The 14,867-nt window shown below is 37.3% G+C and overlaps 1 protein-coding gene across 5 annotated transcripts in view; it reads left to right on the top strand.

Annotated features, from left to right (window-relative positions):
* Window positions 1-14,618, top strand: part of IL33 (interleukin 33) — a 37,041-nt gene extending 22,423 nt beyond the window's left edge. For 3 of the 5 annotated variants that reach the window (XM_019664710.1, XM_019664712.1, XM_019664711.1), the window contains exons 2-8: window positions 1,717-1,860; window positions 7,093-7,215; window positions 7,829-7,963; window positions 9,749-9,856; window positions 10,403-10,453; window positions 11,316-11,413; window positions 12,775-14,618. In XM_019664710.1, the coding sequence (XP_019520255.1) occupies window positions 1,764-1,860; window positions 7,093-7,215; window positions 7,829-7,963; window positions 9,749-9,856; window positions 10,403-10,453; window positions 11,316-11,413; window positions 12,775-12,978 (816 nt within the window). In that variant the 5' untranslated portion in view covers window positions 1,717-1,763 and the 3' untranslated portion in view covers window positions 12,979-14,618. The remainder of the gene's footprint in view (window positions 1-1,716; window positions 1,861-7,092; window positions 7,216-7,828; window positions 7,964-9,748; window positions 9,857-10,402; window positions 10,454-11,315; window positions 11,414-12,774) is intronic. The other 2 variants (XM_019664713.1, XM_019664714.1) reach the window with 2 other exon arrangements.
* Window positions 14,619-14,867: the final 249 nt, after the last annotated feature.

Here is a 14,867-nt window from a genome sequence, read left to right as displayed (position 1 = left end):
CAAGTTGCTGTCCTTTTGTTCTTCAGTCTAGTTGGGCAGTGTCACTGGCCCTCATATGTGGGATCCGAACCGGGGCCCTCTGGCGTCCCAAGCCAGCTCTTAACCAACGCGCCACTCAGCTGGCCCCAGAAATTCCCAGTTCTGATTATTTTCTTCCTACACTTGGATGGGGGAGAAGAGGAGACAGGATAGGGAAGCTCTGGCATTCAAATGGAAGTCAAGAGACTAGATTCTGGTCCCAGTTCTGCTTTTGTGATCCTGAGCAAGACACTTAATCTTTCAATCTTAACCTGCTCATCTATAAAGTTAGGACTTAGGAAAATGATGTCTAAGGTTCTCTGCTTCTAAGTGTTCTTGATCAGTAAAGGTGGGAAAATCAAAGGAAGATAAGGGTTGATGTGAGGTCCTCAAGCTCTGTGATGATAATGTTTACCCCTGGGGCAGAAGAGGGAGTCTTCAACTGCTCTACCACTGAAGGATTTTGCTCACAAGACTGGCTGTACATAGGATGGCTGAATGTAAGATTCTAGTTCCATCTAGACAAGAAAATTTGGAATTTCAGCCTACTGGGGGTCGTCCAGGGACAAAAATAAACGTGCATGGAATTTATCTTCCAATGAGTCCTCTCACCCAGATACTCAATGCTCCTTCATTACCTTGCTAGAAGAGCTGACCAATATGAAGTTTATAAGAGTTTTAAATGGTACCCACTCCTGGGATAATTTGGATTTTATAAAAAAAAAAGGGCAATGCTTAATAAAAGAAGCAATAACTACTAGTAGAATTTTAGGCAGCGTCAGAGAGAATTTAAGACTGGAGAAGAAGTCTTGCTCCTTCCACAAACCACAGCACCAGTGCCTCACCCTGATGATGAAGCTAGGTTGCAGTACCCTACTGAAAGAATATGGAGTTCTCTGTCATAAATTGTGGAAAGTGCCATAGTCTTTTAATAGGGTCTTGAAACCCAGCTTTATAATCAAGGTACAGCATCCATTGATGATCCTTGCCTGAATCAGTATAACTGGGAACTGTTAAGATGGTGATTTTTCTAATTTTATCATTTCTTCTGTAATGAATACATCCTTCATGCATTCTTTCTTGAGAAAGTGCTATGGACTTGTGGGTTTCCTTTTTCATTAAATGATTTATAGTCAATTACCATCATTGTTCTTTTTGTTGCTCAAATTGTGCCAAATTTTAGGCCAGCAGGAGACCCTTTTAACACAACCTCACTAGATTTTGACTGACTCACTGCTTTCTGGAACAACAGGATATTCACTGTTCACTTCTATTTTCCCAGCCCATATCTAGAGTCCTGGTTTCCTTTAGTGGAGAAAACATTTAGAAACTTAGATATGTGCACACTGATACTGCTGATTCAAATTTAATATTACAGGGATATTTTCCCCTTGGCTTCATTTATTTTATATTTATATCTCCATTCTCCTACAGTGAAAATCCTGTAACATCTACTTATTTGCTTTATCGTATAACAAAACAGTCCCAGAATTCCAATACCAATATTACGACTAATAATAAACCCACTAAGTAACATTTAATATTTCTGTGCAGTTCTTTTTGTCCTGTGACTATATTCCAGCATAGATATATATTTAGAATACTATGTTCAGATTCTACTGACATAATTATTTTCTCTAGGTGGCTATGTTATCAATTTTCTATTGAGTTAATTACAATTGTTTGTTTGTTTTCAAGCTGAGACAATTGAAATACTATATTTTAACTCAACTGAAGCCTGAAAAATGAAGCCTGAAATGAAATATTCAACCACCAAAATTTCCTCAGCAAAGATGAGCAGCTCCTCAGGCAAAGCCCTGGTAAAATCTCCCAGGTTGAGAAGTAAGGCCTTAAAATTTTCTGATTGTTTACACTCTAGTTTTTACCTGTTATCAAATATTTATTATTCCAATTTTCATACATGTTGCCTTCCTTAATAAAACTTACTAAGAATATAAGAGCTGAAATTGAAAGGGATGGCCCATAAGTGTGTAATAAAGTAATCTTTGGCTTTAAACAGACAATATATAGCCAACTTTTGCTTATTTGATAGATCACAGGACAGGAATGGCTCAGATAATTCAAACCTGCTAATAGTGATAAACATAATTACAGCCCTTCATATCAATCCCTTCTTTCTAGCCACACCTCCTGCCACCAAATCCCCAAAACTTTTTCCCAGATTAACAAACCAAATTTAAACTGATCCACTTTCATTCAACAAACATTTATTAAGACCTTTGGTGTATCAAGTTTATGGTCTTAACTTGTTGTTTATGATAAAGGGGAGAATAATAAGTGAAGATATTTAAATAATCAAGGCCCAAAATAAAACAGAATTGACCAAATGATGCTCAAGTCTATCCAGTTGCAAACTCAAAGGGTTTGGAATAAGTTGAAGAATAAATAAAATCAGGTAGTAGCCATGGTCTTAAGATGAAAGAGCTATATACCTCTTTGATCCTTATATTATCTATCCTAGGAAAGAATTATGCAAATTTACACTCATGCTTTTCATACAGGAGCAGTGACACAAAAGTAGACTAGAGCAAAATTAGAGGATGAGGAATGATGGAGGGGACTGTGTATCCTTGACCTTTGGGCTCCTCTCCATTTCCTTGAACATCTTTGAGTCTAGATGAGAAAACAGTGTTAAAATTTATCACTTCTCTCCTCCCTAAATCTCCAGCATACTCACACTGTTCTTTGGTAACCTGGGAAAACACTAATTTGACCGTGATTCCTAAATGGTTAGGAAATCACAGTTAAGTTTGTCTTTTTATCTGAGTCTGAGTCAAAATGCTCTGTGCAGAAACAGTGACTCAGTGGAAGTGACTCTGCATCCTCAAATTCCCTCTTAATAAAGAATGTATTTTCTTTGTACCTCAGGAGACACGGGCTCTTTAAGATACTGGAATAAGGAAGTAGGCTGGAGTTTACATCAGAGTGATGCAAAAATTAAAATGTAACTCAAATTAAAATGCAACTCCTTTTTAAAGAGTGCAGTGGCTTATTTACACCATATAAAAAAATAGTGATAACCTCCAAATCACTTATATGACTTTGGAATGCATCACATTATTTTCATTGTCCCTTAGCAGATCTTCCTTTTCAATATTATTGTCTCAATTTAACACTAAAATTGTCATTATTTAAACTCATTGCCAAAAACTCAATGGATAGCTGTGAGGTGTGTGGCAGTTAAAAATTCTTCTCAAAACTCAAGGTGCAAGAAATGTCACATATTTTTCTAAATAAACTGCTCTGAGCCTCCAAGCAAGAAAACATGAAAGCTCATTTTAATTCCTTTTCCTCCCTTGAGCTAGCAGGGCCTGACACAACCCACAACTCACAAAGCCACAAAACTCATTATCTGACCACTGCAGGTATCCACACAGTCAGGACCCCTGTGAGTTCTGGTCACTAGCAGGGCATTTCACCTTTAGTGCCAACAGGGTATAGGACTTCATGAGCTGGAGGAAAGCCCCTTCCTAAACTCATCTTGTTCCCAGTTTCTAGGAAGCTATGCCCCAGGGTCAGGCCATTTTCCTCTGCTACTTCCTCTCCTCCACATCCATCTACCCTTTCCTTTCCCTGACAATCCAGCTTTCTTTTGTGTATAGCCAGAGGTCACAATATGGGAGTCTTGAGACAGACCCATCGTGCAGAAGTATTTTATTTGGCCTGAATAGTGTTACTGATGTTTTTAAATTGAGGCAACAATTAAAAAGTAGGCGATCTTGCATAAAAATCTGAATATGTGGTTTTTCTCAAAAAATATGAAGATCCAGCAACACTGAGCTCATTTTCCTGCATGGAAACAGTGGAGGATAGAACTGCGTAGAGATCACCCCCCTTTAGTTTTGGTCTGTCCATGGAAGATCTTCTGTCACAGTGAAGGAGCTTTGACTTTATCCTGTGGACAGCAAGGAACCACTGAAAGTGTTTAACAGGGGGGGATGACATGATGTTTTTATTTTAGAGAGATCACATTGGCGGTGGTATGAAGAAAGAGTGAGATGGCAAGAGTAGAAACAGAAACTGGTCAAAAACCTACTACATTCATCTGGGGGACTGATAATGAGGGCCTGACCTAAGACAACAGAAAGGAAAGGAAAGACTAAATTTCAGATACATTCAGAAGGTGAAATCAATAAGATTTAATGACAGACTGAATGAGTTAAAAGACGGCAAAAGAGGGAACAAATGGATAATTCTCAACTTTCTGATTTAAGAATTGAGCAAACAATGGTGAATGGTGGTACTGCTTTTCAAGATAGGGAATTCAGGAGGAATATATTGGGGGTAGGAAAAGATAAAGTTTTGTTTTGTTTTGTTTTGTTTTAAGTATATTTGAACTTGGAGGAAGTGTAGGTCATCCAGGTAGAGATATCCAGAATTCAGAATGCTCTACAGAGATAGAGGCAGAGACGCTTGAAGGGAGCTGAAGTCAAAATGCCTTGTGGAGAAAAAGCAACAGAGATAAAGCTCAGGAGAGAGACTAAGGGGAGAGTTACAGTCTGGAGAGTCATCAGCATATAAAATATGACTGAAGTAAGATTGCTCAGGAAGAAAGTCTAGAGTGAGAGGAAAAGACAAAGGACAAAATCCTGAGGAACACCAACATTTTATCAGGCAAAGGAGGGAGAACTAACAAAGAAACAGTGATGACTGATCAGAAGGAAGCAAGGAGAACCTAAGGAGACAGATGGCATGACAATAAGGGGAAAAGGGTTCAAATAAGGATGCAATCCCCAAAGTCAAATGCCACAGACCGGTGAAGGGTAGCAAGCAGTGAGGAAACACCATGGTGAAATAAGCGTTTGGGGAAGAAATGAAAGATGATTCACTTCTCTATTTCCTGTCAGCCATAGTCTGGCTCTCGGTGGCAAAACTACAGTTAAGATTTCTAGGTCTTTTCCCACTTACTCACCAGAAATGCCTGAGGAATTTCATCATGCTATTGCTATGATGAAATTAGTTATTTCCCTAAAAGCCATAGTAAGACACCATCCTTAGACAGCAAACTTTATAGGAAGTGACAACAGACCTTACGTAAGCTTGACCTGGCCCTTTGATACTAGTGGAGCACCCTCTCCTACAAAGTCCCCATGACCATGCGAGCTTCATGCTTTTCTCTTGAGAACACAACCCTCACTCATTTCCAGCTGCCCTGAACACCAAAGTATACGTTTTGTCAAATACTCCCAATGTAAAGTACTTTTAATACTTCAACTGCAGTCACCCCCAATAAATTATACTTAGTGTTTGTCCCACTAGATGTTAGCCTGTACATCCATATCTTTAGCCCGTCTCTTATTTTGAATCCATAATGCTTCCTCAATATCATGACCCTCACTTTTAACTACCCAAGAGCCATATCCTGCTCCCCATAGAGCCCATTCTCAATAGCAGACATACCTGTCATGTCCCTGTGGGATGCCATGTCCCCATGGGATACTGATAAGCATATATAAGGCAGGAGTATGCTTATAGGATCTTCTGATGCCTTTTAGCCCTGAAGAGAGAATGTGATATAGTTGATATAAAATATTGTATTAAATTAGTTGTCAGGAAACCAAGTTGAACGCTGACTCTGACATAACTTTGTAAATTATCTTTGTAACTGTAAAAGCACTATATAACTGTGAGATACCATAATTGGTGTTTCTGAATTGTGAAGCAATGTTAGGGAGTCCCAGGGTGGATGTGAGTATAACAAGTGGTCTTGCCCTATTCAGACAGTTGAATATACTTAAATTGAATATACTTAAGTTGAATATATTTAAATTGGAGGCAAGATATAGATAATTTCAAATAGTAGCTTACAAATGTTTATTCTACTTGACTTTGAAAAACATACTAGAAAGGCAAATCTTCTGGAGAATAAAAAAAGATCTTAGACTAGATCTCAAAGTCACAAGTAATTATTTTCATTTTCTGAATTACTGTGAATAATTGAAATTTGGCTATATTGTACAAATTGCTAGATAATTCATTTACTATAATGTTGAAAGTTGAGATCATATGACTCAAGTGTTACAACTTTCTTTTCTATTTGACACTGAACAGCTTTTGATGATTTCCAAATACCAAATTTAATTTTTTTACTTGAGACTTTAATTTTTCTTTGGCTAAATGAAATTAAAACTATTGAATCATTGATTAATTTTTTTACTTCAACTGATTTAATTTTAGTTTGCATTCTGTTAGTACCTAAAATTGCACTGAAGTATTTTCTTAGATGAAGGTAGGTGGAAAGAGTAGCTTTACTCGTAATACTAGGTACAACTGAGTCACAACTTCTCACCAGACCTGTAACCTTGGTTTGTGTCATGACTGCTAAGAACCTCAGATCATCATCTGTAAAGTGAGGAGGATAATACCTTCCTCACTATATTACTGTGAAGGAATAAATGAAATAGTATGTAAAATTGTAAGCACAGTGGTTGGCTTACTGTAGACAATTAGTAAATGATAGCTATTTTTTAAATCAATAACCTTTATAGATACCAGACATCTCTTCAATATTATTAAAAGTGTATTCTAGATAAGTAGAAAAGATTACAGACATCATATGATCATAAGAGTTCCCCCTCAGTTATGCAAAGATTGATAAATGTACAATGTAAATCCACATTCCCTAATACGGAATTCTGAAAACTAAAATTTTTTCTGAAGATCTAAAGTTTTTCTTAACTCATTTGGCAGTAAAATATGACCTGAACTCAGTTGACAGTTAAAGGCTAACTTGAACCAACATGAGGTTTTTATTTCATTTTATGTACATTTTCCTGTTTCACTACAAAATTAGTAATTTTTTATCCTGGGGTACTACTGCCCTAGTCCATGCTTGGAATGTTACATATATACAATATATACTTTACATGACCATTCTAAAACCTAAAACACTCTGAATTTTGAAATACTACTGGCCCCAAGGTTCCTGATAAGATATTGTAGTAGACCTGTAGTTGCTTTCTTGGTCTGTTACATTCAGGGCTTGTAAAAGGATTTGTAAATGGATAAAGATAGATGAAACAAAACAGTATCACAATATTTTCACTTGTTTAGAACCCCTACAGAAGGCCAAAGAAGTTTGCCAGATGTACTTTATGCAGCTACGCTCTGGCCTCATCATAAAAAAGGCCTGTTATTTTAGGAAAGAAACCACCAACGGGCATTCACGAAAAACAGGTAAGGGAAACTATATTTCCTGGTAATTCTTCAAAATAGTATATAGGGCACCTATTTGCCTTCAGTTACCACATATAAGTATATAATTTTTGTTTCCTCTCCCAAATTTTCCTTCTGGAAAAGAGTAAAGATGATAAACTAACTTTTAGCCCATTTTAAAAAGGCATATAAAGAGTTTTTAATAGCATGGGAGCAATGGTTATGTTATAATGTTAAGTAAAATCAGAGGATATAAAATTATATATACAGACATACCTTGGAGATATTATGAGTTTGGTTCCAGACCATAGCAATAAAGCAAGTATCTCAGTGATTTTTTTCATTTAAAGGAAGTGAACTAAAATGTTAATAGTGGTTGCCTTTTGGGTGCTGAGACCATGGGTGGCTAGTTTTATTCCACCTGGACTTCCATGGATGTGTCCTTCTGTGTGTAATGTGCCAGGAGGTATTGATCCCTTCAGACCATGGGGTGGCCGAAACCCTGGGGCAAATCAGCACTGTCAGCAAGCAACCTTGACTGGGAATCTTCAAAGCAGGGGTAAGGGGAGTGGGGAAGAGGTCTTGGCAGAGTGGGGACTGACATTTCACTTCTACCCCTACCCCTGTCCTGCAGCTGGAAAGTACAAGGAGCAACGTTTGTTTTTGTCTGACAGTCCGAGGTTCCTGAATAAGTCTGTAGACTTCACCTTTGATGTACCTATGGTCAGGAAATGTACTAGAGCAAATGATGGTTCTTCAAGTATCCAAGGTGTGTCTGGTCACAGGGGTGGAGTGGGGATGAGGAGGGAGGTAAGACACAGGATCCCGGCAAGTGCCACTCCAGGAAGCAGCCACAAATCTGTCTTCATGTATATCGAAACTTCTACCCTCTGGGTCTCCAAGGTGAGGCTGTCTCCACCAAAACAAAAACAAAACAAAATTTGTCCATGTGACACGGATGTGCCCATTTGGTGGTATACAAAATAGGTGCAGGGTATCTGCTCTAACAATGCATGTGCATTCTCTAGTTAGCACTCCATTATTATTTTGAAATGCTTGCTATGGATTGGAATCCCATATATTTACATTATTCCTGGGGGAAATATATTATTCCCCCAAATTTCAACATTTTGACAATGAAAGAAAGAGCTATTACATTTTTTAAGAATAATTTTGACTGTTAAACATTTATTTTTTTATTGTTTTAAAGATTTTATTGGGGAACTGGGGGAGGGGAACAGCTCTGGGAAATCGAGGGAAGGGGAACAGAGAAGTTGCTGTCCTTTTGTTCTTCAGTCTAGTTGTGGAGAATGTTGCGTTACTGGCCCAAGCTGGCACCATCATTGCACTTTTCCTGGGTGAGGCAGATCAGCCTCTGGCCTCTGGACGGCTGCTCACGGTGGCTGCTGGCCACTCACGCTGGCTGCCTGCTACACATGGTAGCTAATGGCAGCCCACTGCAACAGGGAGCTGCAGCTTACACCATCTCTGGCGACCCACTGCAGACCAACCCCAGGTCGAGCTGCGGTTCACCATCTTAGCTGCAGAGGGCAGTGTCACTGGCCCTCATATGTGGGATCTGAAACGGGGCCCTCCGGCATCCCAAGGCAGTTCTTAACCAACACGCCACTCGGCTGGCCCAGACTCTTAAACATTTAAAATAGCTGTTAAAATGGTTTTAAATTGCATCACCTACTTGTGTAAATAAAGTCCAAGTTGATGGTGACTGTCAAGAAGTGAAGAGATCATTAAGAAAACTTGACTGGGAATTGCTGGTTGCCATTTCAAGCATTATTCCTGGTATAAATGTCTTAAGTTCCCAGAAGCATATTGAAATTTCTTACTAAGTATTTTTAAATCAGTTTGTTTTACAAGTTCTTATACAAATTCAATATTTAACATTCTCCTTAAGATTTTGTATATTTTTTCTTAGCATAATTCTATAATGCAAAGATAATAGAATTGTTTTCTCCAGGACCCAGATAGGTAGTCCCTAAATCTACTCCAGTTTACCCCAGCATGCTGTAGAAATATTATCATTTTCTATGTGTTCTGGGACATTTTAGAAAGTTGGGAGTACTGCTCTGTTTATGTTATTTAGCCAAGTGACAGAGTGGGGCTCATGCCTGTATTCTCCAAGACTGTTGGAAGTGGGTATTTGTTTATCCACGTCTATTTAAATACAGTCCCTCTTGCCCACAGTCCCCTAGTGAATGGGAAGTCCAGAAGCAAGGTTTCCTCAGGCAACATCTGTCACCTTTCCAGGTTCATTCTCCCCACCAAAACCTCCCATAAACACGCTAACATGGCCTCCCCTGGCCTTCGTGCAAGAAATTAGCATTTTTCATCCCATTCAGTGGCACACATCAGCCTTTGAGATATGTTAAGCTTGCACCAAAGGTTTTCATCTCTCCAACAGGAATGGACAAAGTGTAGCTCAAATTGAAAAACAAAACAAAACAACTTTGAGGAGATGCTTTTTAAAAATTGCTAAAAGATTGTTTCTGAGAACAAGTTTTTGAATTCTTAATGACAAGATTTTCACTTGTTGCAGAATGTTCTGTTTCCTTGAGCACATACAATGATCAATCCATTACTTTTCTTTTTGTGGATGGAGGTTATGAGATCTCTGTTGAAGATTTGGGAAATAACCAAAAAAAAGGTAGAATATTTTTCTTTGTCTATAATCATATAATGATGACTAACAAGTAAAAAATAAATTTACTAAACCATAAACAATGAATTAACTCAGGCATGGCAAATAGATTTCATGATGTGTGCTAACTCTGATGCATTGGCAATAGGTGCCTGAATATCACTGTGTTGAGGAGGATTCAGAAGCTTAGTCAGGGTTTGTCAGGGAAGAACACTGATATGGAAAAGTTGTTTCGGTTGTGAAAGATGGAATGCGGACCACACATATTTGGTATCACTAAATTACTACCAGACCTTTCTAACCTTATCAATGTCACCAAAGTAAAACCTCTAGTGAAAGAATATACCAGAGATATGAATATTTCAAATATTTTAATAATTGTATTTAAGAATTCATCAGAGCATTTTCATACATTTTTAAGTCCTTCCTCAAAACCATAAAAGTTTTGCTTTTATTGATATATAATAAGATGGCATTTCCTGATATCATGTGCATGTTAGAACTGAAACCTTTTGATAAATCACCCAAGGGATTTTATGCCTTCTCTTTCAGACAAGGTGTTATTCCGTTACTATGATTCGCAAATCACCACAAGTGAAACAGGTAACTTGGAGGTCTGGGTAGCTGTAATGCTTGAATTCTCAAATTTGGGTGAAGACAAATCCAAAAATCCTCGCTGGGAAAGGAAGGCAGTCTTGGAAGATTCTCGAGCCCAAGCTCATAGTAAAATCCTAGATTCTTAGAGGATTTACTCTACCCCATCCATTTTAAAGCTTAATAGGATAAAGATTTGGCTACATTTCATAGAGATCCAGAATAAAGTGGTTTAATCTACACAAAACTTTCTTCGTCAGGGCTGGAATGGCAGCTCTGTTCAACAGGTTTTCCAGGAACCCAGCTCCTTCTCTCCTTGTGGCTCTGTCAACACCTATGTGGTTCAAGATTACTTGCCACCATGACAATGCCCAATTAGCAGGACAGAGGAAGATGGCTACTTGAATTCTATTTTCCTTTAAGGTCACAACCTAGAATTTGTATCTGACACTTCTACTTGCCTCACATTGGTCAGAACTTAGTCACAAAAAATACACTTAGCTACAAAAAAATAAAAAGGGCAGGCTGGGAAATGTTCTATGATTATACAAGAAGAGAAGTTGGATATTAAGGGACAACTATCAGTGGCTTGACGTGCAGACAGAGAAGCTGACACCCTGAGAAACACTCATTAGAGTCACAATTCTACGGTTAGAAAGCATATAGAAAAAACTAACCTCTCTTCTTCAAGGGACTTAGAATTATCCCCTACTTGTCCAATGACTCTTTAGTTTCATTCAGGTGCAAATATTTCTGAATGAAGTAGTTACTTTATATGACATCTTAGACACTTTTCCTGGGTGTCAAATTGAGTTAAATTACAATGAGTTTTACTTCTTAACTTTGTAATTTATATATTTTTAAATGCAAGGTGATGGTGTTGATGGTCAGATAGTAATGGTAAGCCTGAGTCCTACAAATGACAAAGATGTCTTGCTGCATGCCAACAACAAGGAGCACTCTGTGGAGGTAACAGAAATATGCACCTATCATGATTGATGCCACTCATTTGTGCAGATTTGGGTGTTTGGGATATTTTTAAGAAGTAGTTTTGTTTGTGCTGTTGTACATAAAACACAACTAGTTGTTACTAGTAATTTGCTTCTGGAGCAGGGAAGGGAGAGAAATGGCTTGTACAGGCCTGCTACTGAAGGTCTGGTCTCTGCCAGCAGTACAGCATCACCTGGGAGCTTGTTAGAAATGCAGAATTTCAGGCTCCCTCACAACTAAACCAGAATCAGCACTTTAACAAATCTCCAGGAGATCCACATGCACATTAAAGTTTGAGAAGCACTGCTATGTAGAATGATCTCAAATCCTTCCTATTTGGCTTTAGGAACTACTCTGTTCTCCCAGGAAGAGTTTCTTTGTAAAATACAGTTTTCCTAGGAAAATTCAAAATTAATTTTACACTCTGAGTCTGCTAAAGAGAAGGTCATCAACGTTTCCATATGCCAAGATTTATAGATAGCACAACAATTCACACTCTAATCGTAGGATTCACTGCATAGTCTTCATCAGTTGGTAAATGGCAGTATTATATTGGTCATGATGAAGAATTAGAAACATCTTGAGGAACAAAGAAGCCAAAAGTGGAGACAAGGAAGAAAACATGAGAGTATCATATAGAAGATAAATTATATAAATACACAAAATTATAAAGCTAACTCATACACCCATGTAATGTATTGACATGAACACTGGATGGTAACCAGCATCTCCCTTAACATTTCTAAGTGTATATAACAGTGTTTGGCATATATAAGTACTCAATAATCAGAGCTAATCCATACTGAGCTCTATTATATACCAAGCATTGTGCTAAATATTTTATAAGCACCATCTCATCTAATTATCTAAGTAACCCTGTGATGGAGTTATTGTATTGATCAGGTATACTGTGTAACAAACCAATACCAATGTTTACTGACTTAAAATAATGATCATTTATATCACTCATATGTGTATGGGTAAGTTGGGGGTTGGCTGATCTTGAAAACTGGTTTGACTAAAATATTAAGGCCCAGATTTCAGAGACAATACAGGGCAAAAGAGGACTACAAATCTAGAATTGTTGCATCCAGATCCAGTCATTCTAAGTTATAATGTCTCTGAAAGTATACTACCAGTGAATTAAATCAAATCCTCCCACTTTGACCCTCTACTCACTTCCTCCTTCCATCCCCTCCCATCCCCTACTTAGTAAACAGGCTTGCTAGAAATACCAAGTTATAAATAATTATTCTCCTTTAGTTTCTATCACAGGGATGTGAAGTTGACTCTGGACTTGCCATTCACATATTGGTTGTTTTTTTCTTTTGTTTCCTCAGCTACAAAAATGTGAAACCCCGTTTCCAGACCAGACCTTCTTTCTCCTTCACAAGGAGCCCTCATCCTCCAAATGGGTTTCATTTGAATGTAAGAGCAATCCTGGAGTGTTTATAGGAGTAAAGGATAACCAACTTGCTCTAATTAAATTAGGGGACCAAACTGAGGGTTCAAGTAGAGAGAGTATCATATTTAAGCTCTCTTAAACTTAATGTGATAGAAAGCTGTGGGCCCTGGGCTGGGTAGCCCAAATAGCTACCACTGAAGAAGGGATGAGAAATTTTAAGAAGAGAAAGAGATAACATTTAAGGGAAATAAAGAATGCTTAGCATACTGTGGAATATTTTCCTCATTATGTATAAAAATACTTTTTGCAATCCTCCAGTTCTTTTCTTTATTTGCCTCTGTATACTCAATACAAGTATTAGTGTATTACATATGGTATTGGTAAAGAGACCCACGAACATTCTGAAGAGATACAGGCCTTTACTTTTTGCTACTTTCAGTCCAGAAAGAACTTCATATTTAGAGCTGAGACCTCTGGAGAGAAGCAAGAGCCTTATTTTCATTTTAGACAAGGATCCATTTTAAAGAGCTACGTAGGGACATAATTTTCCCTGGTTGCAAATAATGGGATGAAACACTAGAGCTGCTAGTAAAAACACAATCAGATGCTACATAGATTGACCATTTCACAACTGCAATAAAACACCATGTTTGTGGATGTCTGAAACTTCCGGTGCCAACATGGCTAGGCAGGTAATATAAATATGTGAAAAAGGCAAGTATAATTTAACAATTAAGAAAAATAAATCCAGTACTTGTAAAGTGAATAATTTTACCTCTGATTGTTTCATTTTTAAAATTCTGATTTCTATAGACTGAGTTAACTATAAACAAGGCACTCTTACATTAAGAAGTGAAATAAATTTTAGTTCAGACACAGAATTGGCATCATTAGAAATATCTAACAAACAAACATTTTTTGAACAAACACTAAGCAACAACATAAGTTAGGACATCCGAGTATTATGGTGGGGCCAGAAGTCCTCTAACCTAGTAGATTCTAGGTGGAACACAGGATTAACATTACAGTTTCAGTAACTGGCTATCCCTTATGTTTGTGGCATACCATGTCCTTCTGACTCAGGCTTCCAAGAACCAATGCCTTTTAATATACTTGTCACCTTGGACAAAATTTCTTCTAATCCTTTCTTCCCATGTGCACAAGTCTTTTTGTTGGCCAGCTTCACAATGACCAATGCCCCCCCACTATGAAATATTCATTTGATTTCTGTTTTTTCTTCATTTTTTTTGACCCACTGTGTCCTTAATATATCTTTGGCACACCCTGAGCTGAGCTGCATGTCACCTGACATCTGGATGCCAACACCTTTATTCTACTTTGTTTACCTGATGTTATAAAATTTTACATAAACCTATTGATGGCAATATTTTTATTAAACATCTTCATATTTTACTGTTAGTAAAATTCATACTCAACTACATAATAACATTTTCAACTACTAATGGAATAGATTTTGCTTATTTAAGGCCTTAACAATTTCTACTACAATTTTTCATAGGCTTAACACTGACAATAAATGGTAAACATAAGAGAACACTTATGAAATGACTTTTTCTGAAAATGTAGGCTTTTTATTTCTAATTTGTTGAGATCTATTGGCTATAATTGCTGGTGGAACATGAGATAAAAGAGGCTGAGAATTACTGTGTGGGGGAAAATAATTGTTGGACAATATATCTTTGTTTCATTATTTTGTCAATAGCTTTACTATAGAGACAAAAATAAAAGCAGAATCTATATCATCCCTTTTGAAAAACACTAAATGTTGACCATGTGCATCTGTATGATATACTTAAAATGACTATTATTAAGTAACCAAATATATCCATTGCATTGTTTATATTCTTGAATAAACTATTTTTCAAAAGTATGTAAGGCCATTATGATTTTATCATAAAATGACTTAACATTCTGAAATTCTTAAGTGAAAGTAAGCATATCCTAATCTACCAATCTTAGTATCTGGAGTAGTTTGTCTGATACTTTTGGTGATTCAAAACTAAGTGA

The sequence above is a fragment of the Hipposideros armiger genome, unplaced genomic scaffold, assembly GCF_001890085.2.
Source record: "Hipposideros armiger isolate ML-2016 unplaced genomic scaffold, ASM189008v1 scaffold_429, whole genome shotgun sequence".
NCBI lineage: Eukaryota > Metazoa > Chordata > Mammalia > Chiroptera > Hipposideridae > Hipposideros > Hipposideros armiger.
Note: the sequence above shows the minus strand (reverse complement) of the source record. Positions and strands in the feature narration are given on the sequence as shown.